General features: G+C 39.6%; 1 protein-coding gene across 3 annotated transcripts in view; it reads right to left on the reverse strand.

Annotated features, from left to right (window-relative positions):
* The window catches only part of rspo1 (R-spondin 1), a 62,074-nt gene that overhangs the window by 24,410 nt on the left and 9,767 nt on the right, over nucleotides 1-27,897 (reverse strand). The window contains exons 1-3 of one of the 3 annotated variants that reach the window (XM_062064103.1): nucleotides 9,074-9,324; nucleotides 2,890-3,085; nucleotides 2,631-2,803 (exon numbers count right to left, since the gene is read on the reverse strand). In XM_062064103.1, coding sequence (XP_061920087.1) covers nucleotides 2,631-2,727 — 97 coding nt within the window. In that variant the 5' untranslated portion in view covers nucleotides 2,728-2,803; nucleotides 2,890-3,085; nucleotides 9,074-9,324. Of the gene's footprint in view, nucleotides 1-2,630; nucleotides 3,086-9,073; nucleotides 9,325-27,897 lie in introns of those variants that run through there. The other 2 variants (XM_062064104.1, XM_062064102.1) reach the window with 2 other exon arrangements.

Raw genomic sequence — 27,897 nt, forward strand, 5'->3', positions numbered from 1 at the left:
TCCACTGACACATGCCTTCTCTATCTGAGCGCCCACATCAAACATGAGGTGGACGCGGGCAAATACTGCGGCATGGTCATGCTGGACCTTCAGAAGGCCTTTGACACCGTTAACCACGCTATACTGTTGGACAAGCTCAGAGCAATCGGATTTAACAAAACCTCATGGAGCTGGATGCAATCTTACTTGGAGGGGAGGGAGCAGGTGGTAGAGGTGAAAGGCATCGTGTGTGTCTCCCCCCCCCCCCCCCCCCTCTCTGTGAGCTGTGGAGTCCCCCAAGGCAGTATATTGGGACCTTTACTGTTCCTAATATACATAAATGACATGTCATCGGCATGCGACTGTGAATTGTTTTTGTTTGCTAATGACTCGGCCCTGCTGGTATCCGACAAGGACAAGTCACAGGTGGAGAAAATCCTCAGTGCTGAGCTCTGTAGAACTTGCACCTGGCTCGCTGACAACAAGCTATCCATACACTTGGGTAAAACTGAATCCATCCTGTTTGGGTCCCACATCAAACTTAAGAGAGTCAATGACTTCACTATAAAAGTGGGTGACATTGTTATCACCAGGAAAGATGAGGTCACCTACCTAGGTTCCATTCTCGAGGCTAATTTTTCCTGTGATAAAATGGCAACCAAGGTAATCAAAAAGGTCGACCAACGAACGAGATTTCTCTACAGAATCTCCTCTCTGGTCAACAAAAGCACCATGAGGATTCTAGCGGGAACTCTCGTTCAAACGTTTTTCGATTACGCATGCACCTCCTGGTACCCTAGCACCTCCAAAAGCCTCAAATCTAGACTCCAAACATCCCAGCACAAGCTAGTCAGATTACTTCTAGGCCTCCACCCCAGATCCCACCTCACTCCGACCCACTTCTCCAAAGTGGGCTGGCTCAGGGTGGAGGACAGAGTTAAACAACTTGCACTGAGCCTAGTCTATAAAATCTGATACCGAAGTACATGTCAAACTACTTCCTTAACGTAAATGACCGCCATAACAACACCAGGGGGAGCTCCACTAACCACGTTAAACCCAGATTCCGATCTAACAAAGGTCTTAACTCATTCTCTTTCTATGCCACATCAATGTGGAATGCACTCCCAACAGGTGTAAAAGAAAGGGCATCTCTATCCTCCTTCAAAACCGCAATAATAGTACACCTCCAGGCAACTTCAACCCTAAACTAACACCCTCCCCGGATTGTTAATAATCAAATGTAAATAATCAAATGTAGATACTTTTTCTTATGCTTTCTGATCTCTCTCTCTCTCTCTATGTCCACTACTTGCTGTACATATCCTACCAAGTCAGACCTACACTGTTTCAATGTCCATTTCTCTGTTCTCAATTGTTGATGACGGAAGCGATGATAACAACCAAACCTAACACCCCCGCCCCTCCACATCCCACACCCCTAATTGTAAATAATGTAAATAATTCAATGTGATTGTCTTGTGTGATGACTGTATTATGATGATAGTATATATGATAGTATATATCTGTATCATGAAACAATTTAAATGGACCTCGACTTAAACAAGTTGAAAAACTTATTCGGGTGTTACCATTTAGTGGTCAATTGTACGGAATATGTACTTCACTGTGCAACCTACTAATAAAAGTCTCAATCAATAAAAAAAAAAAAACCCAACCTCCGGGCTGATGGTTTTAGCTTGTCCTGAAGAATTTGGAGGTAATCCTCCTTTTTCATTGTCCCATTTACTCTCTGTAAAGCAGCAGTTCCATTGGCAGCAAAACAGGCCCAGATCTTAATACTACCACCACCATGCTTGACAGTAGGAGTGGTGTTCCTGGGATTAAAGGCCTCACCTTTTCTCCTCCAAACATATTGCTGGGTATTGTGGCCAAACAGCTACATTTTTGTTTCATCTGACCACAGAACTTTCCTCCAGAAGGTCTTATCTTTGTCCATGTGATGTCAGATGAAACAAAAATGGAACTCTTTGGCCACAATACCCAGCAATATGTTTGGAGGAGGAAAGGTGAGGCCTTTAATACCAGGAACACCACTCCTACCGTCAAGCATGGTGGTGGTAGTATTATGCTCTGGGCCTGTTTTGCCGCCAATGGAACTGGTGCTTTACAGAGAGTAAATGGGACAATGAAAAAAGGAAGATTACCTCCAAATTCTTCAGAACAACCTAAAATCAGCAGCCCGGAGGTTGGGTCTTGGGCGCAGTTGGGTGTTCCAACAGGACAATGACCCCAAACATGTTATGGTTTGACTAAGGGAGATGACGGCAACAGACACTAGCTCTAAGATTATTTTTATATATATAGCTAATATATATAATAATAATAATACAAAACCTTACAAACTAAACTAAGGAAATGGAGTGTGTGACAAAACCCAAAAGTGAGTGGTGTTAGACTATGTGTGTATTGCTCACATTTTCACTAGACCCATAATAAATTCATAAAAGAACCAAACTTCATGAATGTTTTTTGTGACCAACAAGTATGTGCTCCAATTACTACATCACAAAAGAGTAAGAGTTGTAGAAAATATATACCCAATGTGGCCCCCTAATCAAAAAGCTTGGGGACCTCTGGTCTAGAGAAGTGAGGAACTAATCTAGAGAAGGTTGGTCAAATCTGCTCACCTCGTCTATGCCGGCGGGCCTTGGAGGGCTTGACCACATCAGCATGACCCATGGAGCTTAGGAACAACATCGCCAGCACCACCACACCCAGCTGCATAGTCCCTGTTGACTTCCTGGCTGTACAGGGTCCGTTGTGGACTAGCTCGGGTGGTGGACAGGTGGCCAATCCTGTGCTACACAGGTGAATCAAACAATGGCCAGGATGCTTTTTCTCCCTGTCTTTGTGGTGGTCCTTCAGGCTAGATCTTGCTGCACCCACCAGTCTGAGCAGCGGCAGGTCCAGAGGGAAATGGAAATGGAGGTCGCCAAATCTCGGGCGCTTCAACCCATGAAGCTGCAGGGGAGGCTTCTCCGTTGTTGTCAAAGCTCATGAGCGCGTCTTTTTAACTCCAACAAAGACGTGCAGATGGACTGAAGGGTGAACACGCACTCGTGATGATAGTTTGTGCTAAAACCTGAATAGGAGGGAGAAAAGTGTCAAATAAAGAGATCGCGGACAAAAGTAAAAAATCATCATCAATGTACCTTAAATTATACACTGCAAAAAGTGAAATCTAAGTAAGATGAAATATGTCAAATAAGGGTGATATTTGCTTATTTTCTGTCTGATAAGATCATTCTTGTCACTAAGCAGATTTGATGTTAGAGTGTTTTACTTGTTTTAAGTGTTTTGGTCCTAAATGATGTCAGTAAGATATTACAGCTTGTTGCTGAGATGTTATGAGCTATATTGAGTAAAACATGCTTGAAACTAGAATATCAAGTGTTGCAAAGCTGTGTACGGAGCCCCTAAAGGGACATGGGGGAAATGTATTTTTTTCAATTGTATTTATTTTTTTAGACATGTATCTCGTGCGCATGAGATATGACAAACTTTCTCGTGCGCACGAGAAACTTTTTATAAAGTTATAAAAAAGATTTTAAAAGTTTATTTTTTTAAATTTTTTTTCATTATTTTTTAGACATGTATCTCGTGCACACGAGATACATGTCTAAAAAAAAACCCAAAAACAATTAAAAAAAAAATGTTTTTAATTCCCCCATGTCCCTTTAGGGGCTCCGTAGCTGTGTCATCAACACTCTCAAGTATAAAACTACTTTTTTAAAGTAATAATTTCTTATTTCAAGCATGAAAAAATAAAATCATGACTTTGACACAATTGTGTCTCATAATTAAAACAGATGACAGCCAAATGGACTTTGCTGTTTTATTTTCAATGCAACAATAGAAAATACGTACTCATATAGTAGTACAGTTGGCACAGTACAGTAAACTGACTATTTAAACATTTAACATGTGACATTTCAAACAATTTTGAACAGAAATAGTTCATGCACATTCAGATATATTCTTTAAAATTACAATAGTGTATTAGCGGCCGGCTGCAGCAACACCAACACGTGTTTCATTGTTTACATTCCCGAACGATGACAGTCAAGCTTTACCATAGGCCTGTGGAGAACTGGGACAACAGAGACTCTTACTAGGAGGACTTTGAGTTGGATACGCACTACCGTGAGTACGCAGCTGCGGCTTCCAAACATTTGATGGCTTGCCCGTACGTGCGTGCTGCTATGTGCATGTCACGTACGTAACTTTGGGGAAATATATGTGCTGTATGAACTTTGCGGAGGTGAACGGTACTTTGGGCTGTGGGATTGAGTGTGTTGTGCGGGTGTTTGAGTTGTATTGGCGGGTTATATGGACGGGAGGGGGGAGGTGTTTGTTATGTGGCATATTAAATATAAGCCTGGTTGTGTTGTGGCTAATAGAGTATATATATGTCTTGTGTTTATTTACTCTTGTAGTCATTCCCAGCTGAATATCAGGTCACCCCCGCCTCTCACGCTTCCACTGCCCTCTAGTCCTTCACTCTCACTTTCCTCATCCACGAATCTTTCATCCTCCCTCAAATTAATGGGGAAATCGTCGCTTTCTCGGTCCGAATCGCTCTCGCTGCTGGTGGCCATGATTGTAAACAATGTGCAGATGTGAGGAGCTCCACAACCTGTGACGTCACTCTACTTCCGCTACAGGCAAGGCTTTTTTATCAGCCACCAAAAGTTGCGAACTTTATCGTCAATGTTCTCTACTAAATCCTTTCAGCAAAAATATGGCAATATCGCAAAATGATCAAGTATGACACATAGAATGGATCTGCTATCCCCGTTTAAATAAGAAAATCTCATTTCAGTAGGCCTTTAAGACTCAAAATAAACACATCAATCAAAAGTCATCTGCGGTAAAGAGGTGAGTTTTAAGCTGTACTTTAAAAGAGTCCAGAGTGGTGGCGGACTTGATATTCAGAGGGAGCTTATTCCATAGCCTAGGTGCCATCACTGAGAAAGTACGCTCTCCCTTTGTCACCAGGTTTGACCGTGGGACCTTCAGGGTCATCTGGTTGTCAGATCTAAGGCAACGACCAAGCCTGGAGCTGGTAGGTTGGTCCAGGAGATCTTTGATGTAAGCTGGGGCGAGAGTCTTGAACCCATCCATCCATCCATTTTGTACCGCTTGTCCCTTTCGGGGTGGCGGGGGGGTGCTGGAGCCTATCTCAGCTGCATTCGGGCGGAAGGCGGGGTACACCCTGGACAAGTCGCCACCTCATCACAGGGCCAACACAGATCATTCACACATCAGGGACCATTTAGTGTTGCCAATCAACCTATCCCCAGGTGCATGTCTTTGGAGGTGGGAGGGGCCTATCCCCAGGTGCATGTCTTTGGAGGTGGGAGGAAGCCGGAGTACCCGCAGGGAACCCACGCAGTCACGGGGAGAACATGCACACTCCACACAGAAAGATCCCGAGCCAGGGATTGAACTCAGGACCTTCGTATTGTGAAGCACATGCACTAACCCCTGTGCCAAAGTCTTCAACTATACAAAGTATTTCAATGCTTGGAATCTGCGCTTTTGCAGCATATACTTGTTACTATGGTAATGTAATTAGTTACTATGGTCATCTAATTAGTTACTATGGTCATCTAATTAGTTACTATGTGTGGGGGGCGTGGCCTGAGGACCTGCAGCGAAGCGGGGTGTGCCAGGATCGGCTTCGAGATCAGTGACAGGTGTGTAGATGACACACCTGAGAGTGTTTGTCTGATCACCTGTCGCTCTGTTAAAGACAGCAGTCGGTAAGGAGAGGGGGAATGGTGGAGAGTTGACAGTCGGAGCACGAGTGAGAGTGAGAGCTGAGACTGAAGAAAACCATGCGTGTGCTCACTGGCCAGATTGAGACACGAAAGACATTTGCTGAAAAGCATGAAAGAACAGCTATTGAAAAATAAATCATTGTTCGCAAAGAAGACCCAGGCTGTCATGTCCGTCATTGGTGGTCCAGGGAACCCTGAGGAGTGAGACTTCCACACTATGGTAATCTAATTAGTTACTATGGTAATCTAAGTCACAGCAGCTCAGACGAGGCACAAAGCAGTGTGGGTGGGGAGAGTTTCCACAGAGTGTTTCCAGAGCCTGAAATGTGGGTGTCAGGGACAGACGTGGAAGGAGATTTTTACAACAAAGTTATAAACTTAGTGATATTTCAGATTAATCAGATTGTAGATGGGTTTTTTTTTACCCTTCGCGTTCATATATGACTGTTTGTTGCATTTTTGTTGCGTTTCGCTTGATTGTAAAATATGTCGATCGAGTGGGGGTGTGACATAAACTTTGTAATTGTGAAAAATGTAGACAATTGTCAAACAAATGTGCTCTGTTAAACCAGTAATGGTAACATAAGATAGCTGGTTGCGTTCATGTGATATTTTGTTGTTTTGATAAATGTTACTTTGAGTAAGTTGCAAACAGGACCCTTACTTTGAACTGCTTTGTGACCGAGGGCAACGGCTGTTTACGACCCCTCTCCCCTTAGAAACAGCTGCTGCCATGTAATCGGGGGAAGTCCAAATAAAAGAGGAGGTGTGCGACCTTTCGCCAGAGCGTGGTGGAAGACTGTACAAGGGTACAGGTCTACGCGTTTCTCCTCATTGAGCCAAATTGAATTCTGTCTCTGTTTAATTCCTTGCTTCTTGTCTGTTTAATAGATGTCATCGGTGTTTGAACCTGACACTCATAGTAAATGCTCATTTATGTAATGGAATTGCTGTCATGGGGGAAAGCAAAAGTAAACAACAAGTTTGAGTAATGTCAAGTTATAAAACCATGGCACATGGAATTAATTAAACATGGTTGTAATTATGACCTGATGGGGATATCTAGCTACTTTTAAAGGGTAATATTAGGTTAAAAAAACTAACCGAGTGGGCGTGACGCTCCTGACCGAGCCAAAACAAACAAGAACAAGATGCGGCACCTGTTTGTGACATGAAAGACAGACAATTGGCCCTCAGCGCACGCCTGGAACAAAGCTGCGAACAACAGTGAGTAACGCAACACGTGTGCCAGAAACTCTTTCATAACCTCGACGTTACTCTGCTGAGGGGCGGCTCGGGACGAGCGCTTCATTCCAGCGACCCGAGACCTCCGACTTCTTCAATGCATGAGGTCAACTTTCGTCTGTTTGTTTATTTGATTAAAAAAACAAACCTCTTTAGTGTTAATAGCCCGCTGTTGAACCTTTACGGCTCTATGAAACACAGCCCTGCAGATTAAATGGCCTCCTTTGCATGTGTGATCCATCAATTATTTAAGCCCTGAAAGGCAATCCATTGGTAACACATCCAACCTGTCTGTGACCTTCACACAGCTGCAGAACAAGGTGGTGGATGAACTCACTGGGGGTCTTCTAAGGCAGAGTTTTTCAACTAGTGTGCCGTGAGATACAGTCTGGTGTGCCGTGGGAGATAATGCAGGACGAGGACTAGCTAAACATGCTTCACTACACACCGTAGGAGGATACAATAGCTCACAATGTCAACAAACGCCATGGGTGGATCTACACCTGACATCCACTGTAATGATACCAAGTGCAGGAGATTATCTAGTCGATACTACCATATTTTTTATTGTTACAAAATATTTTTCATTTTAAAAAAAAAAAGTATATTATGTTTATAAACTCAGGAAACACGTCCCTGGACACATGAGAAATAAGAAATAAAAAAAGAAAAAAGAAATAAATTAAAAAAGAAAAAAAAAGAAAAAAGAAATATATATATATATATATATATATACATATATATATATATATACATATATATATATATATATATATATATATATATATATATATATTTCTTTTTTCTTTTTTTTTCTTTTTTAATTTATTTCTTTTTTTAAGAAATATATATATATATATATATATATATATATATATATATATATATATATATATATATATATATATATATATATATATATATATATATATATATCTTTTTTCTTTCTTTTTTTCTTTTTTAATTAATTAATTTATTTTTCTTTTTTTGTATTTATTAATTTTTTTTTTTTTTTAAATCTGCTGCAAAAATGTGAGTGTCTCAAAAGTTTAATGAAGTGAACTCACGGGCCACCAGTTGATTAGCCCAAATGATGAGTTATCCGTCAAATTGTACATTGTAAAAATAACAGTAGATTTTATGGATATATATATATATATATATATATATATATATATATATATATATATATATATATATATATATATATATATATATATATATATATATATATATATATATATATATATATATATATATATATATATATCCGTCAACTTGTACATTGTAAAAATAACAGTAGATATTATGGTAAAAAAAACCAAAAACTGGCAGCTCAGTCACCTATTTAATTTTTTTAAATATATTTTTTTTAATTTTATTTAACAGGAAAAACTCCCATTGAGATTAAAAATCTCAATGCTGTAAAAAACATTAAATTGTACAATAAAATTCTGGCGACTGAGCTGCCATTTTTTTTTTACCGTAAAATCTATATTTTTTTTACAGGGTACATAGAAAAAAAATACAATAATCAAATGCATACACAAATATGTAATATCATGAGGTGAATCCTTATACATTTTTATTCATATATATCCACTGTTACAAGTGGCCCCCTGAGGGCCCTCGATGAAAACAAGTTTGACACCCGTGAGCTACAGCAACACTTTAGTTATATAATTCACTAGCAAGCAACGCTCTTTTAGACCCCCAACCCTTGAAAGGCAATGGTCGCCTGTCGAATAATTCGGAATTTGACCAAAAGAACGGCGGAAAGGAGAAAAGAGGTGATGATAACCATAGAACCAGGAATGAACTGGATGAGAAGTTTCACACTGGTCCCTATCCTACCTGCTTTGTCTTTATTGCTATTGCACAGTGAGTCAAACCCATCAAAGATAAGGTGTTTACATACATTTTAAAGTCACAATAACAGGATATTCTCTAGGGTCGGACAAGTTACAGACCACCGATACTCCCAAACCTTCACTTCTTTTGGCCTCGCTAAAATAAACACTATTAAAAATGGATCAGCTCACCCGTGTGATAAAATCCACTCTTCAGATTCTCTCTTCACACTCTTCAGGTGTGGCTGGTTCAAGGAAAGAAAATACTTCCACTGATTACACAGCTTGCAGCAACTCTGCCATCACTGAAAATTGAACTGTTTTTTTATTTATTTTAAAGAAGCAGTATAAGGAAATAGTCCAATTGAAAAGAAAACAAAGCAATATATTCCAATTATGTCATGTCCTGCAGGGTTTGAATCCGAGTTGGAGCACTGCAGCCTCCCAACTGCTGCAAGTGGACTGTTAGCTGAGATATTTGCATCCAACGCTCTCTCAGCTGCAAAGGAAGCCACGCCCACAAAAACTCTGCACCCACATAGCAGAGAGCTGCACAAAAGCAGCAATATGTGCACTTAATGAGTCATGAGGGCGGAAAAAACAGCTTAATAACGCGTTCATGCATGTTTTTGTTGTTGTTGTTTGATCAAAAAATGCGTTTTCAGTTTTTAAGATGTGTAGCAAAGCCTGTTTTATTTATTTATTTAAATCCCCCCCACAAAACTTCATGATGTAGTGGCCACACACACAGGACTAGGGTTGTACGGTATACCGGTACTAGTATAGTATCTCGGTACTAACCAATCAAAAACGGTACTATACTCTGTTTGAAAAGCACCGGTTTGACATGACTTTGCTGGTTTTACAAGCAGAGGAGCATGTTCGGCAGCGCACAATCACAGAGTACTTACAAGCAGACACAGTGTGTAGAATGGACGCATTTTGGCTTACAAACTAACGATAAAGGTGAAGTTACAACACTGAAACGCCCTCAGGAAGAGATGCTTTAAAACATGGCTAATGTCCATCCGCAGTCGTAGCTACTTCTAAATCACCAATCCTCGTCTCCATGGCGACAAATAAAGTATTTTTTTTACAAGTAGCATTATCACTGCAGGACGAGGAATAGCTAAACATGCTTCACTACACAGCGTAGGAGGATACAATAGCTCACCGCCGTCACAATGTCAACAAACGCCTGACACCTGACATCCACTGTAATGATACCAAGTATAAGAGCGTATCTAGTCGATACTACTATGATTATATCCATATTTTTTATCGTTACAAAATATTTTTTCTTTTAAAAAAAAAAATCATATTATGTTTATAAACTCAGGAAATACGAGAACCTAAATTATGACCAATGTATGACCCTGTAACTACTTGGTATCGGATCGATACCCAAATTTGTGGTATCATCCAAAACTAATGTAAAGTATCAAACAACAGAATAATAAGTGATTATTACATTTGAACAGAAGTGTAGATAGAACATGTTGAAACAGTAAATAAGCAGATATTAACAGTAAATGAACAAGTAGATTAATAACCGATTTTTACAGCTTGTCTTTTATAATGTGTACAAAATAATAGGTGTATAAATGACACAATATGTTACTGCATACGTCCGCAGACTAATTAGGAGCCTTTGTTTGTTTACTTACTACTAAAAGACTATTTGTCTAGTATGTTCACTATTTTATTTAAGGACTAAACTTGTTCTTCAATTACAATAATAAACATATGTTTGATGTACCTGTGGAGGGGGGCGTGGCCTGCGGGCCTGCCGCGGAGCGGGTTGTGTAAGGACCGGCCTCGAAGTCAGCGGCAGGTGAGTAGACTGCCCAGCTGGGGTTTGTTATGTAATCATCTGTCGCCCTCATTAGCAGCAGCCGGAACGAGAGACGTTGTTGGAGTTGGAGCCAGAGAGAGACACACGCCCAGAGAGGAACGCATATTTCTGGAAAGCAGGCCACCCCCGGGGGTTTATGCAAAATAAAAAGACTTTGTTCAAACTGTCTACTGGGCTCCCGAAGATCTGTCGGCCAGGAGAACCCACCACAGGAGGGAAACCTCACAGTACCCTAAGATTTTTTGTTCAAATAAAGCCAATAATGACATTTTTTGTGGTTTATTTAGAAAAGTATCGAAATACATTTTGGTACCGGTACCAACATATTGGTATGGAGACAATCAGTCAAGGTTTATTTATATAGCCCTAAATCACAAGTGTCTCAAAGGGCTGCACAAGCCACAACGACATCCTCAATTCAGATCCCACATAAGGGCAAGGAAAAACTCAACCCAGTGGGATGTCAATGAGAATGACAATGAGAAACCTTGGAGAGGACTGCAGATGTGGGTGCCCCCGCCCCCCCCCCCTCACTCCCCCCCTAGGGGAGACCGGATGCAATGGACGTCGAGTGGGTCTAGCATAATATTGTGAGAGTCCAGTCCATAGTGGATCTAACATAATAGTGAGAGTCTAGTCCATAGTGGATCCAACATAATAGTGAGAGAGTCCAGTCCATAGTGGATCTAACATGATAGTGAGAGTCCAGTCCATAGTGGATCTAACATAATAGTGTGAGAGTCCAGTCCATAGTGGATCTAACATAATAGTGAGAGAGTCCAGTCCATAGTGGATCTAACATAATAGTGTGAGAGTCCAGTCCATAGTGGATCTAACATAATAGTGAGAGTCCAGTCCATAGTGGATCTAACATAATAGTGAGAGAGTCCAGTCCATAGTGGATCTAACATAATAGTGAGAGTCCAGTCCATAGTGGATCTAACATAATAGTGTGAGAGTCCAGTCCATAGTGGATCTAACATAATAGTGTGAGAGTCCAGTCCATAGTGGATCTAACATAATAGTGTGAGAGTCCAGTCCATAGTGGATCTAACATAATAGTGTGAGAGTCCAGTCCATAGTGGATCTAACATAATAGTGAGAGTCCAGTCCATAGTGGATCTAACATAATAGTGAGAGAGTCCAGTCCATAGTGGATCTAACATAATAGTGTGAGAGTCCAGTCCATAGTGGATCTAACATAATAGTGAGAGTCCAGTCCATAGTGGATCTAACATAATAGTGAGAGTCCAGTCCATAGTGGATCTAACATAATAGTGAGAGTCCAGTCCATAGTGGATCTAACATAATAGTGATAGTCCAGTCCATAGTGGATCTAACATAATAGTGAGAGTCCAGTCCATAGTGGATCTAACATAATAGTGAGAGTCCAGTCCATAGTGGATCTAACACATCAGTGAGAGTCCAGTCCATAGTGGATCTAACATAATAGTGAGTCCAGTCCATAGTGGATCTAACATAATAGTGAGAGTCCAGTCCATAGTGGATCTAACATAATAGTGTGAGAGTCCAGTCCATAGTGGATCTAACATAATAGTGTGAGAGTCCAGTCCATAGTGGATCTAACATAATAGTGTGAGAGTCCAGTCCATAGTGGATCTAACATAATAGTGAGAGGCCAGTCCATAGTGGATCTAACATAATAGTGTGAGAGTCCAGTCCATAGTGGATCTAACATAATAGTGTGAGAGTCCAGTCCATAGTGGATCTGACATAATAGTGAGTCCAGTCCATAGTGGATCTAACATAATAGTGAGAGTCCAGTCCATAGTGGATCTAACATAATAGTGTGAGAGTCCAGTCCATAGTGGATCTAACATAATAGTGAGTCCAGTCCATAGTGGATCTAACATAATAGTGAGAGTCCAGTCCATAGTGGATCTAACATAATAGTGAGAGTCCAGTCCATAGTGGATCTAACATAATAGTGAGAGTCCAGTCCATAGTGGATCTAACATAATAGTGTGAGAGTCTAGTCCATAGTGGATCTAACATAATAGTGTGAGAGTCCAGTCCATAGTGGATCTAACATAATAGTGAGTCCAGTCCATAGTGGATCTAACATAATAGTGAGAGTCCAGTCCATAGTGGATCTAACATAATAGTGTGAGAGTCCAGTCCATAGTGGATCTAACATAATAGTGTGAGAGTCCAGTCCATAGTGGATCTAACATAATAGTGAGAGTCCAGTCCATAGTGGATCTAACATAATAGTGTGAGAGTCCAGTCCATAGTGGATCTAACATAATAGTGAGAGTCCAGTCCATAGTGGATCTAACATAATAGTGTGAGAGTCCAGTCCATAGTGGATCTAACATAATAGTGTGAGAGTCCAGTCCATAGTGGATCTAACATAATAGTGAGAGTCCAGTCCATAGTGGATCTAACATAATAGTGAGAGTCCAGTCCATAGTGGATCTAACATAATAGTGTGAGAGTCCAGTCCGTAGTGGATCTAGCATAATAGTGTGAGAGTCCAGTCCATAGTGGATCTAACATAATAGTGAGAGTCCAGTCCATAGTGGATCTAACATAATAGTGAGAGAGTCCAGTCCGTAGTGGATCTAACATAATAGTGAGAGTCCAGTCCATAGTGGATCTAACATAATAGTGTGAGAGTCCAGTCCATAGTGGATCTAACATAATAGTGAGAGTCCAGTCCATAGTGGATCTAACATAATAGTGAGAGAGTCCAGTCCGTAGTGGATCTAACATAATAGTGAGAGTCCAGTCCATAGTGGATCTAACATAATAGTTTGAGAGTCCAGTCCATAGTGGATCTAACATAATAGTGAGAGTCCAGTCCATAGTGGATCTAACATAATAGTGTGAGAGTCCAGTCCATAGTGGATCTAACATAATAGTGAGAGTCCAGTCCATAGTGGATCTAACATAATAGTGAGAGAGTCCAGTCCGTAGTGGATCTAACATAATAGTGAGAGTCCAGTCCATAGTGGATCTAACATAATAGTGTGAGAGTCCAGTCCATAGTGGATCTAACATAATAGTGAGAGTCCAGTCCATAGTGGATCTAACATAATAGTGTGAGAGTCCAGTCCATAGTGGATCTAACATAATAGTGTGAGAGTCCAGTCCATAGTGGATCTAACATAATAGTGAGAGTCCAGTCCATAGTGGATCTAACATAATAGTGTGAGAGTCCAGTCCATAGTGGATCTAACATAATAGTGAGAGTCCAGTCCATAGTGGATCTAACATAATAGTGTGAGAGTCCAGTCCATAGTGGATCTAACATAATAGTGTGAGAGTCCAGTCCATAGTGGATCTAACATAATAGTGTGAGAGTCCAGTCCATAGTGGATCTAACATAATAGTGAGAGTCCAGTCCATAGTGGATCTAACATAATAGTGAGAGTACAGTCCATAGTGGATCTAACATAATAGTGAGAGTCCAGTCCATAGTGGATCTAACATAATAGTGTGAGAGTCCAGTCAATAGTGGATCTAACATAATAGTGAGAGTCCAGTCCATAGTGGATCTAACATAATAGTGAGAGAGTCCAGTCCGTAGTGGATCTAACATAATAGTGAGAGTCCAGTCCATAGTGGATCTAACATAATAGTGAGAGTCCAGTCCATAGTGGATCTAACATAATAGTGTGAGAGTCCAGTCCATAGTGGATCTAACATAATAGTGAGAGTCCAGTCCATAGTGGATCTAACATAATAGTGAGAGTCCAGTCCATAGTGGGGCCAGCATGAGACCATCCCGAGCGTAGACGGGTCAGCAACACAGAGATGTCCCCAACTGATGCACAGGTGAGTGGTCCACCCCGGGTACCGACTTTGGACAGCTATCACTTCATCCATGGCCACCGGATCTGTGCCCCCCCCTTCCACAAGGGGGAGGGGGCCAGAAAAGAAAAGAAACGGCAGATCAACTGGTCTAAAAGGGGGTCTATTTAAAGGCTAGAGTATACAAAGAGTTTTAAGATGGGACTTCTACTGAGGTAGCATCTCTAACTGCATTCCAGAGTACTGGAGCCCCAATAGAAAACGCTCTATAGCCTGCAGACTTCTTTTGGGCTCTGGGAATCACTAATCACTAGTTGTACAGGAGACAACACTACACAGGACTCATTGTAAATAAATAAAAAATATCCATCTCGGGGCGGATCAGAGGCGAAGGTTTTTCTTTCATGATGTCATCATCTCATCTGCGACTTCAAAAAGCCCCTCAAAAGCGAGCAAACAAGTGCGGGGGATGATGGATTCTTCTCTCGTTTATTGCTCATAAAGAAGCTCCGGGGACACATATTGTTGTTAGGACATCTTTCAAAAGTCACTCTTGCACAATCGGGGGACTTCAATGCCTTTTGTGGAGAATAGCAGCTTGTTTTTGGCAATAAATGAACAAGGAATCATTTGCAGCAGAGATGACGGAGCAGTCGGGGGTTAATTGTTCCACATTGTGACATTTATCAGCACCCTGCGTGAAACAACTACTGTTCCCGCTGAGACATTTATCTGGAGTATTCACTTACACCACCGCCTGTTTCTTATTCCTGCTCTTCTTGTCGCCAAGAAAAGGAAAAAAAACAACAAAAAACAAAACAAAAAAGAATCTTAAAGGCTCTTTTTGGCTGCCAGTCAAGTGTGGTGAGGCCTGCGATGACAGAAACATGGAGCAGGCAATGATGCACCAGGAGAAATGTACCAGGAGAAATGTACCAGGAGAAATGTACCAGGAGAAATGTACCAGGAGAAATGTACCAGGAGAAATGTTAATTTGTAGTCCCGCCTTCTTCTTCTGTTGTTGCTGCACTTTTGTCAAGCTTGAATGCACCTGAGATGCTGGAGATGTGTTGCTGGCAGCTGACACGCTCCAAGATGAAGGGTCTGATCTTCTGGAGGTTTGCGTGTCTTAAAACACGTGCAAACTTCATAGCTGAACTCGGGTTGTCCCGATACCAATATTTTGATATCCTGCCCCCATCATAACTGGGGGGAGGGATTTCATTAATTTTACGACACAAACATAGCGTACATCTGCTTGTGTGGGAGTGAGAGTACCAATGGCTTCGACTTTGTGGATACTTTTTGGAAAGTCTCTATTAATTTCAATTATGCAAGGTGGCCGTTATCATTAATAACTGGCGCCCGGCAGGAGGAACCGTTCTAATAACTGTATGACAGGTGCATAGCACATGTGCGATCGGTCCATGAGACTGTTTTCAGTCCCTTATTTTGCAAGGTTGTGGTTATTATTAATAACTGGTGGGAGGAGCAGGTGCATTAAGTACTATATAAACACACTGCATCAATGTGCTATTCGTTAGCAAGCGTACAGTGAGGTTTGACTTTTTGGATTATTTTGAGTAATTTTATTTTCATTCCGCGAAGAGGTGGTTATCATAAATAACTGGTGGGGGGAGAGTTAATTAACTTTACGACACAAACATAGCGTACATCTGCTTGTGTGGGAGTGAGCGTAACCAATGGCTTCGACTTTGTGGATACTTTTTGGAAAGTCTCTATTAATTTCAATTATGCAAGGGGGCGGTTATCATTAATAACTGGCACCCTGCAGGAGGACCTATTGCAATAATTATATGACAGGTGCATAGCACATGTGCGATCGGTCCATAAGACTGTTTTGATTGTATTTAGTCCTTTTATTTATTTTGCAAGGCTGCAGTTATTATCAATAACTGGTGGGAGGCGCTGGTGCATTAAGTACTATATAAACACACTGCATCAATGTGCTATTCGTTAGCAAGCGTACAGTGGGGTTTGACTTTTTGGTTTATTTTGAGTAATTTTATTTCCATTCCGCAAAGAGGTGGTTATCATAAATAACTGGTGGGGGGAGAGGGATTTCATTAATTTTACGACACAAACATAGTGTACATCTGCTTGTGCGGGAGTGAGCGTAACCATTGGCTTCGACTTTGTGGATACTTTTTGGAAAGTCTCTATTAATTTCAATTATGCAAGGTGGCGGTTATCATTAATAACTGGCGCCCGGCAGGAGGACCTATTGCAATAATTGTATGACAGGTGCATAGCACATGTGCGATCGGTCCATGAGACTGTTTTTAGTCCTTTATTTTGCAAGGTTGTGGTTATTATTAATAACTGGTGGGAGGCGCGGGTGCATTAAGTACTATATAAACACACTGCATCAATGTGCTATTCGTTAGCAAGCGTACAGTGGGGTTTGACTTTTTGGATTATTTTGAGTAATTTTGTATCCATTCCGCAAAGAGGTGGTTATCATAAATAACTGGTGGGGGGAGAGGGATTTCATTAATTTTACGACACAAACATAGCGTACATCTGCTTGTGTGGGAGTGAGCGTAACCAATGGCTTCGACTTTGTGGATACTTTTTGGAAAGTCTCTATTAATTTCTATTATGCAAGGTGGCGGTTATCATTAATAACTGGCGCCCGGCAGGAGGACCTATTGCAATAACTGTATGACAGGTGCATAGCAAATGTGCGATCAGTCCATGAGACTGTTTTTAGTCCTTTATTTTGCAAGGTTGTGGTTATTATTAATAACTGGTGGGAGGCGCGGGTGCATTAAGTACTATATAAACGCATTGCACCAATGTGCTATTCGTTAGCAAGCGTACAGTGAGGTTTGACTTTTTGGTTTATTTTGTGTAATTTTATTTCCATTCCGGAAAGAGGTGGTTATCATAAATAACTGGTGGGGGGGGAGGGATTTCATTAATTTTACGACACAAACATAGCGTGCATCTGCTTGTGCGGGAGTGAGCGTAACCAATGGCTTCGACTTTGTGGATCATTTTTGGAAGTCTCTATTAATTTCTATTATGCAAGGTGGCGGTTATCATTAATAACTGGCGCCCGGCAGGAGGACCTATTGCAATAATTGTATGACAGGTGCATAGCACATGTGCGATCGGTCCATGAGACTGTTTTTAGTACTTTATTTTGCAAGGTTGTGGTTATTATTAATAACTGGTGGGAGGAGCAGGTGCATTAAGTACTATATAAACACATTGCAACAATGTGCTATTTGTTAGCAAGCGTACAGTGAGGTTTGACTTTTTGGTTTATTTTGAGTAATTTTATTTCCATCCCGCAAAGAAGTGGTTATTCTCCCCTGAAAAAGCAGATCCATCCCATCCAACATGGCCAGAAGTGTTAGAAGCATGTTTGCCACAACCAGTAAACACAGTTTGGAGTGTCACCTTACTAGCAGCGCTGCTGGCCCTTTAAATGTGCCACTCGCTGTCAAAGCCACGTAAGCTTTATAGAAAAAGGATGCATCGTCCTCCACTTTCCACAAAACCACAAGATTTGATCTACAGACGTTGTAGTTGCTCTCCATGACTCATCTGCGGTTTAGTCCTCACGATCTGTACAAGGAAAGGTTTTATTTTCTCGGGCGTTCGCCAATGAAAGACAAATATAGAGTGCTTATGTAAAAGATCCCGATGGATATTAGAAATACCGTAAAATCCGGACGATAAGGCGCTATCTTTTTCCTATGCTTTGAAGCCTGCGGCTTATGAAATGGTGCAGCTAGTTTATGGATTTTTCTCGGCTAACCGCCATAATGTTTTTAATTTCGACTAGAGATGGCTGATAATATCGGCCGATAAATGTTTAAAATTATCGGTGTCGTTTTTTTATTATCGGTATTGTTTTATTAATTTTTTTATTTTTTTATTTTATTTTAAAAAAATTAAATCAACATAAAAAACACAAGATACACTTACAATTAGTACACCAACCCTAAAAACCTCCCTCCCCCCATTTACACTCATTCACACTAAAGTGTTGTTTCTTTCTGTTATTAATATTCTGCTTCCTACATTATATATCAATATATATCAATACAGTCTGCAAGGGATACAGTCCGTAAGCATGATATATCAATATATATCAATAGAGTCTGCAAGGGATACAGTCTGTGCTTCCTACATTATATATCAATATATATATCAATACAGCCTGCAAGGGATACAATCCGTAAGCATGATATATCAATATATATCAATACAGTCTGCAAGGGATACAGTCCGTAAGCATGATATATCAATATATATCAATACAGTCTGCAAGGGATACAGTCTGTGGTTCCTACATGATATATCAATATATATCAATACAGTCTGCAAGGGATACAGTCCGTAAGCACACATGATTGTGCGTGCTGCTGCTCCACTAATAGTACTAACCTTTAACAGTTCATTTGACTCATTTTCATTCATTACTAGTTTCTATGTAACTGTTTTTATATTGTTTTACTTTCTTTTTTAGTCAAGAAAATGTTTTTAATTTATTTCTCTTATTTTATTTTATTTTATTTTTTTTAAAAAAAGACCTTATCTTCACCATACCTGGTTGTCCAAATTAGGCATAATAATGTGTTAATTCCACAACTGTATATATCGGTATCGGTAATTAAGAGTTGGACAATATCGGAATATCGGTTATCGGCAAAGAAGACATTATCGGACATCCCTAATTTCAAGTAATAATTTTCAACGGACACTGAAGTGTGTTATTGTTTGTGCTATGGCTCCATCTTTTGGACGAGCTTACTTACATCTACAGTGGAGATGTCCGATAATGGCTTTTTTGCGGGCCGGGGTCCAGGTACTTTTTAGAGATGGTATAGTACCGAATATGCCTTATTAGTATCGCGGTACTATACTAGTACCGGTATACCGTACAACCCTAGTACACGCTAGTGCGGGGGTCGGCAACCCGCGGCTCTAGAGCCGCATGCGGCTCTTTAGCGCCGCCCTAGTGGCTCTCTGGAGATTTTTCAAAAATGTATGAAGAATGGAAAAAGATGAGGGGAAAAAAATCTATTTTTTTGTTTTAGTATGGTTTGTGTAGGAGGACAAACATGACACAAACCTCCCTAATTGTTATAAAGCACACTGTTTGTATTAAACATGCTTCACTGAGTCGAGTATTTGGCGAGCGCCGTTTTGTCGTACTAATTTTGGCGGTCCTTGAACTCACCGTATAGTTTGTTTACATGTATAACTTTCTCCGACTTTCTAGGACGTGTTTTATGCCACTTCTTTTTCTGTCTCATTTTGTCCACCAAACTTTTAACGTTGTACATGAAGGCACAAAGGTGAGTTTTGTTGATGTTATTGACTTGTGTGGAGTGCTAATCAGACATATTTGGTCACTGCATGACTGCAAGCTAATCGATGCTAACATGCTATTTAGGCTAGCTATATGTACATATTGCATCATTATGCCTCATCTGTAGCTATATTTGAGCTCATTTAGTTTACTTTAAGTCCTCTTAATTAAATGTATATCTCATGACACATGTAATATGGCTTTTAATTGTTTGCGGCTCCAGACAGATTTGTTTTTGTATTTTTGGTCCAATATGGCTCTTTCAACATTTTGGGTTGCCGACCCCTGCGCTAGTGTATACACTGCAACAACTGAAATCTAAGTAAGATGAAATATGTCAAATAAGGCTGATATTTGCTTATTTTCTGTCTGATAAGATAATTCTTCTCACTAAGCAGATTTGATGTTAGAGTGTTTTACTTGTTTTAAGTGTTTTGGTCCTAAATGATGTCAGTAAGATATTACAGCTTGTTGCTGAGGTTTGATGAGCTATATTGAGTAAAACATGCTTGAAACTAGAATATCAAGTGTTGCAAAGCTGTGTCATCAACACTCACAAGTAGAAAACTACTTTTTTAAAGTCATCATTTCTTACTTCAAGCATGGAAAAAAAAAATCAAGACTTTGACACAATTGCGTCTCATAATTAAAACAGATGACAGCCAAATGGACTTTGCTGTTTTATTTTCAATGCAACAATAGAAAATACATATTCATATAGTAGTACAGTTGGCACAGTACAGTAAACTGACAGTTAATATTTCAACATTTAACATTTGAAACAATTTTGAACAGAAATAGTTCATGCACATTCAGATAATTTCCTCAAAATGACAAAGTCCAAAACTTGTACTTGCCCTATGAGGCACTTGTGATTGTGATATATATATATATATATATATATATATATATATATATATATATATATATATATATATATATATATATATATATATATATATACATATATATATATATATATATATATATATATATATATATATTTCTTGCGCACTAATTGACTGAAAGAGCACGCACTTGGCGCGATGATGTCATGTTGTCGATGGAAAAATGCATTTTTAGAGCATATGATTTGCCTGAGCGGCTAGGAGACCCCGAGAGTAACAAGCGCTTGCCTTGTTGCCTTTCCATTAAGAACAATAAACTAGTTTTTAGTATAAGTTTGCTGCTTTTAAGAAATGTAATGCCGAGCGCATATCATTATGTCAAGATAATGGCACTAGCATTTACTTCATTTAAGAATATTTTTCAACATATTGAGCAAAAAAGGTCTCTTTTTTTTTTCTAGCAAGAAAAGTGCACTTGTTATTAGTGAGAATATACTTATTTTAAGCTATTTTTGGCTTCATTGAGGTTAGCTAATTTGACTTGTTTTGGAAAGTCTTGACAACCCAATTTTTCTTGTTCTATTGGCAGATAATTTTGCTTAGTTCAAATAAAATACCCCTCTAACTATTAACTGTTAATACTTAACATATAAATCCCATATCTTAATGCAAAGTGCTGATTTTGTAAATGCATGACAGGCCTATATTTGTGTCCAACGTGTTCTTTGGTCTTCTCCCTGAAGTCCAGCGGGGTGTAGCCGTCTTACCGTACCTGCCTGCAGCGTCAGGTGAATTGTGACATGGTTTCGCCGCTTGATGTTTGCAAGAGGTGATTTTTGTTGATGTCATACAATCTAGACAACTATTAAGGTAACAAATACATGTTTTAACAAAAAACGTAGGTTTGTATATTGTATTAAAAACATAGTAATAGATTGTGTTTGTAAAAAGTGCTACAGTGTATTAAAAAGTAAAAAATAAAATAAAAAGATAATAAAAATAAATACAAATAAAAACTAGAACGAGCACGCATATATCTAAAAAAAAGGCTCTTTTTTTAAAAAAAAGAAGGGCCTTTAAGCCTTCATCACAATTATGATGGGACAGATAATATTTTGATGCTCCATCAAACTACGAGACTGTTTCTACAACCTTTCTTCTACTTTTTTTTTTTTTTTTAACACCCAGAAATGCTTCTCCTCCCTGACAGATATTGTTTACGTTACTCACTACCACGATTGTCCTCCCACACACGCTTTGGAGCTGTCCAGGGTGTTAATCATCAGGAAACATCCTCGGCCGTGTGAAGCCATATTCTGCAAAATCAAGGTCCTCTATTTTTTGGTCTATTTCGTTAATTACGGGAGTGCTCTGCTGTTTTTAAAGACCTTCTGCAAAACAAGTAAGTCAAATATTTTTATGGCAGCAACAATGTGAGTCTTTCACTTTTTTTTAAACGACTTATATTCAATGGAATAGACTGCAAAGACAAAATATTTCATGTTTGAACTGAGAAACTGATTTTTTTTTGCAAATAATCATTAACTTAGAATTTAATGGCAGCAACACGTTGCAAAAAAGTTGTCACAGGGGCATTTTTACCACTGTGTTACATGGCCTTTCCTTTTAACAACACTCAGTAAATATTTGGGAACTGAGGAGACCACCAAATAAGCAGGGGCGTCCATGAAGAAGACATATGTTGCTCCAAAAGCTGTATGTACCTTTCAGCATTAATGGTGCCTTCACAGATGTGTAAGTTACCCATGTCTTGGCCACTAATACACCCCCATACCATCACACATGCTGCCTTTTACACTTTGCGCCTAGAACAATCCGGATGGTTCTTTTCCTCTTTGGTCCGGAGGACACGACGTCCACAGTTTGTGGACTCGTCAGACCACAGAACACTTTTCCACTTTGCATCAGTCCATCTTAGATGAGCTCGGGCCCAGCGACGCCGGCGGCGTTTCTGGGTGTTGTTGATAAAAGGCTTTGGCTTTGCATAGTAGAGTTTTAACTTGCACTTACAGATGTAGCGACCAACTGTAGTTACGGACAGTGGGTTTCTGAAGTGTTCCTGAGCCCATGTGGTGATATCCTTTACACACTGATGTCGCTTATATTTTTGTGGACTTTGAGCACTGTGGAGGAGCTAAGGATCAGCAGCAGGATGAGTTCATATTGGTGCCATTTGCGTCCACAGGAATAAGCAGTGAAGTTGTCACGTTGTGTAAATGGTAAATAAAAACTGAATACAATAATTTGCAAATCCTTTTCAACTTATATTCAATTGAATAGACTGCAAAGACAAGATACTTGACGTTTGAAATGGTAAAATGTGTTCATTTGGAATCTGTGGCCTGCAACATGTTTAAAAAAAGCTGGCACAAGTGGCAAAAAAGACTGATAAAGTTGAGGAATGCTCATCAAACACTTATTTGGAACATCCCACAGGTGAACAGGCTAATTGGGAACAGGTGGGTGCCATGATTGGCTATAAAAGTAGATTCCATGAAATGCTCAGTCATTCACAAACAAGGATGGGGCGAGGGTCACCACTTTGTCAACAAATGCCTGAGCAAATTGTTGAACAGTTTAAGAACAACCTTTCTCAACCAGCTATTGCAAGGAATTTAGGGATTTCACCATCTACACTCCGTAATATCACCAAAAGGTTCAGAGAATGTGGAGAAATCACTGCACGTAAGCAGCTAAGCCCGTGACCTTCCATCCCTCATCAACAAGTGACATCAGTGTGTAAAGGATATCACCACATTGGCTCAGGAACACTTCAGAAAACCACTGTCAGTAACTACAGTCGGTCGCTACATCTGTAAGTGCAAGTTAAAACTCTCCTGTGCAAATCCAAAGCCATGTATCAACAACACCCAGGGCTCGAGCTCATCTGTGAAGGCACCATTAATGCTGAAAGGTACATACAGCTTTTGGAGCAACATATGTTGCCATCCAAGCAACTTTTTCATGGACGCCCCTGCTTATTTCAGCAAGACAATGCCAAGCCACGTGTTACATCAACGTGGCTTCATAGTAAAAGAGTGCGGGTACTAGACTGGCCTGCCTGTAGTCCAGACCTGTCTCCCATTGAAAATGTGTGGTGCATTATGAAGCCTAAAATAGCACAAGGGAGACCCCCGGACTGTTGAACAACTTAAGCCAGGGGTGTCCAAAGTGCGGCCCGGGGGCCATTTGCGGCCCGCAGGTCATTTTTTAACGGCCCCACGGCACATTTTAAAAATACGATTGAAGAAAATAAAAAACATAAAAAGTGGTATTTAAAGAGCAAACAGGTGAAATGTAACAAGATAATGTAGCAATGTTTACTCTAATCACACAAAGCTGCCATGTTTCTTTCTTTCAAAAATAATAATGAATCAAAATCAATGTCATTATGAATTATTGACCTATTCAAGGCTCCAATTACGTCACATTAAATATTTTGAGATATTTTTGGGGGGGAAATGTTGCATATTTTGTGTTTGCCATGTAAAAAAACAAGCTGTTTTCTTTAAAGAAGGGCCTAAAACGAACAAACAAAAAACATAAACAACATTACAACTTATAAGTGACAGACAGATCTGAAGTTGATCTCCAGATTATTGTGTTAAAAGTAAACAGTCAAAAAATAAATAATTATACTTTATTTTGTAACACTTTAATGAGGAGGACCCTTTTGGATCCCCTACAATTTTAGTGTGATTAGTTTTTAAGTGTCATTGCTCAAAAAATAATAATGAATTAAAATCAATGGTGTTAGGAGTTATTGACCTTTTTAAGGCTACAATTATTATATAATCTCAAATATCCCACTTAAACATTTTATTGTGTGAAAATATTGCATATTTTGTGTTTTTTTCATTTTAAAAAAGGGTTTTCTTTGACAAAAAGAGCATACAATTTAAATCTTTAAAAAATGTTATATTGACAGACCTAATGTTGATCTGGAGAATTAAAAACTTGAATAATAACACAAATAATAATACTGAATAATGACACATTTTTTCTATTTTTTGGACCAAAACCCTTTGGGGTCTAGGATCAAGCCTGAGTGGAAGCCTAAATGTATATTTTTTATACATTATTGTATTGGTTTTTAAAATAAAAAACATCAAAATGGCCCCTGCTAGTTTTGGATTTTCAATGTGCGGCCCTCAGTGGAAAAAGTTTGGACACCCCTGACTTAAAGGCCTACTGAAATGAAATGTTTTTATTTAAACGGGGATAGCAGATCTATTCTATGTGTCATACTTGATCATTTCGCCATATTGCCATATTTTTGCTGAAAGGATTTAGTATAAAACAACGACGATAAAGATCGCAACTTTTGGTATCTGATAAAAAAAAGGCTTGCCCCTACCGGAAGTAGCGTGACGTAGTCAGTTGAACATATACGCAAAGTTCCCTATTGTTTACAATGATGGCCGCATGAAGTGAGAGAGATTCGGACCGAGAAAGCGACGATTTCCCCATTAATTTGAGCGAGGATGAAAGATTTGTGGATGAGGAAAGTGAGAGTGAAGGACTAGAGGGCAGTGGAAGCGTGAGAGGCGGGTGTGACCTGATATTCAGCTGGGAATGACTACAAGAGTAAATAAACACAAGACATATATATACTCTATTAGCCACAACACAACCAGGCTTATATTTCATATGCCACAAATTAATCCCACATTAAAACACCTAGGTGTTTGTTATGCTAGCTCCTAGCTACTAGCTACTAGCTCGAGCTAGTTATAGCTCGAGCGGGTAATATGGACGGGATCCCGTATATATAACCCGCCAATACAATTCAAACACCTGCACAACACACACACTCACTCAGCCCAAACAACCGTTCACCTAACCCAAGGTTCATAAAGCTTATATATTTAACCAAAGTTACACACGTGACACGCATGTACGGGCAAGCAATCAAATGTTTGGAAGCGCGCGGGGGTGACCTGATATTCAGTTGGGAATGACTACAACAGTAAATAAACACAAGACATATATATACTCTATTAGCCACAACACAACCAGGCTTATATTTAATATGCCACAAATTAATCCCACATAACAAACACCTAGGTGTTTGTTATGCTAGCTCCTAGCTACTAGCTCGAGCTAGTTATAGCAAGCGATCAAATGTTTGGAAGCGTACTCACGGTATCGCGTCTGCGTCTGTTAACGAAGTCAAAGTCCTCCTGGTTAGAGTCTCTGTTGTCCGAGTTCTTCGATCTTGACTGCATCTTTCGGGAATGTAAACAATGAAACACCGGCTGTGTTGTGTTGCGGACTTCCCTCGCAAAATACTCCCCTTCGCACCGACAACTTTCTTCTTTGCTTGCTCAGCTTCTTTCTCCATAATGCAATGAACAGATTGACCAACACAGATGTCCACAATACTGTGGAATAATGAGATGAAAACAGAGCTATTTCGTATTGGCTTCAATGGGGAAGCCATACCTGTGTTCTACTGGCTACGTCACGCGCATACGTCATCCTCCAAAGGCGTTTTGAACCGGAAGTTCCCCGGGAAATGTAAAATGTCACTTTATAAGTTAACCCGGCCGTATTGGCATGTGTTGCAATGTTAAGATGTCATCATTGATATATAAACTATCAGACTGCGTGGTCGCTAGTAGTGGCTTTCAGTAGGTCTTTAAACTGTACATCAAGCAAGAATGGGAAAGAATTCCACCTGGAAAGCTTAAAAAAAAAATTCTCAGTTCCCAAACGTTTACAGAGTGTTGTTAAAAGGAAAGGCCATGTAACACAGTGGTAAAAATGGCCCTCTGACAACTTTTTTGCAATGTGTTGCTGCCATTAAATTCTAAGTTCATGATTATTTGCAAAAAAAAAAAGAGTAAGTTTCTCAGTGTGAACATGAAATATGTTGTCTTTGCAGTGGAAAAAGGATTTGCAAATCATTGTATTCTGCTTTTATTGACCATTTACACAACGTGACAACTTCACTGCTTCTTCCTGTGGACGCAACTGGCACCGATATTAACTTCACTTTGCTGCAGCGCTCAAAGTCCACACAAAAAGAGTCAAAACACATGAAAGAGAAAACTAAAGAAGGAGCCAAACTTCCATTTTGATGGTCCATTTTTTTAAATGTACACTCCGGTGTATTCCCTCGAAAGAGTCGCCTGTCTTTTATTAATTGGCTGAACAAGACAGATGGAATAAACTGTCCTTTGCGAAGAAATTCTCGGGATTCCACGCTGCGGCCGACTGAATAATCGTCGCACAATGGCTTAACTAATCATCACAATGTACAAGTGGAAGATGCGTGAAGCGCCAAAGCACTTTGCATCCGAGCATGTCTTCCAAGTCGGAATAATACGTCCTCATTCGGGCTTTAAATTGCATTTCGGGGCGAGTTGGCAAGCAACTGAGCTGCGCTTTGACAACCACTCAAATCCAGTTGGATGTACTTCTTTTTTTTCTGTGCTCAAACTCGGAGCAGATGTCCAATCTGGCCCGGGGTTTTCTACACTGCAACAACTGACATCTAAGTAAGATGAAATATCTCAAATAAGGCGGATATTTGCTTATTTTCTGTCTGATAAATCTCACTAAGCAGATTTGATGTTAGAGTGTTTTACTTGTTTTAAGTGTCCTAAATGATGTCAGTAAGATATTACAGCTTGTTGCTGAGATGTTATGAGCTATATTGAGTAAAACATGCTTGAAACTAGAATATCAAGTGTTGTGTCATCAACACTCACAAGTAGAAAACTACTTTTTGAAAGTCATCATTTCTTATTTCAAGCATGAAAAAAAAAAATCATGACTTTGACACAATTGTGTCTCATAATTAAAACAGATTGTCGCCAAATGGACTGAAAATACGTACTCATTAGGGGTGTGGGAAAAAAATAGATTCGAATTTGAATCACGATTCTCACGTTGTGCGATTCAGAATCGATTCTCATTTTTAAAAAATAGATTTTTTTTTATTTTTTTTTATTTTTGTAATTATTTTTTAATTTATTTTTATTTTTTTAAATGAATGAATCCAACAAAACAATACACTGCAACACCATAACAATGCAATCCAATTCCAAAAGCAAAGCCGAGCCAGCAACACTCAGAAGTGCAATAAACACAACAATTGAGAGGAGACACAAACACCACACACAACAATTGAGAGGAGACACAAACACCACACACAACA

The sequence above is a fragment of the Entelurus aequoreus genome, linkage group LG11 (genome assembly GCF_033978785.1).
Source record: "Entelurus aequoreus isolate RoL-2023_Sb linkage group LG11, RoL_Eaeq_v1.1, whole genome shotgun sequence".
NCBI lineage: Eukaryota > Metazoa > Chordata > Actinopteri > Syngnathiformes > Syngnathidae > Entelurus > Entelurus aequoreus.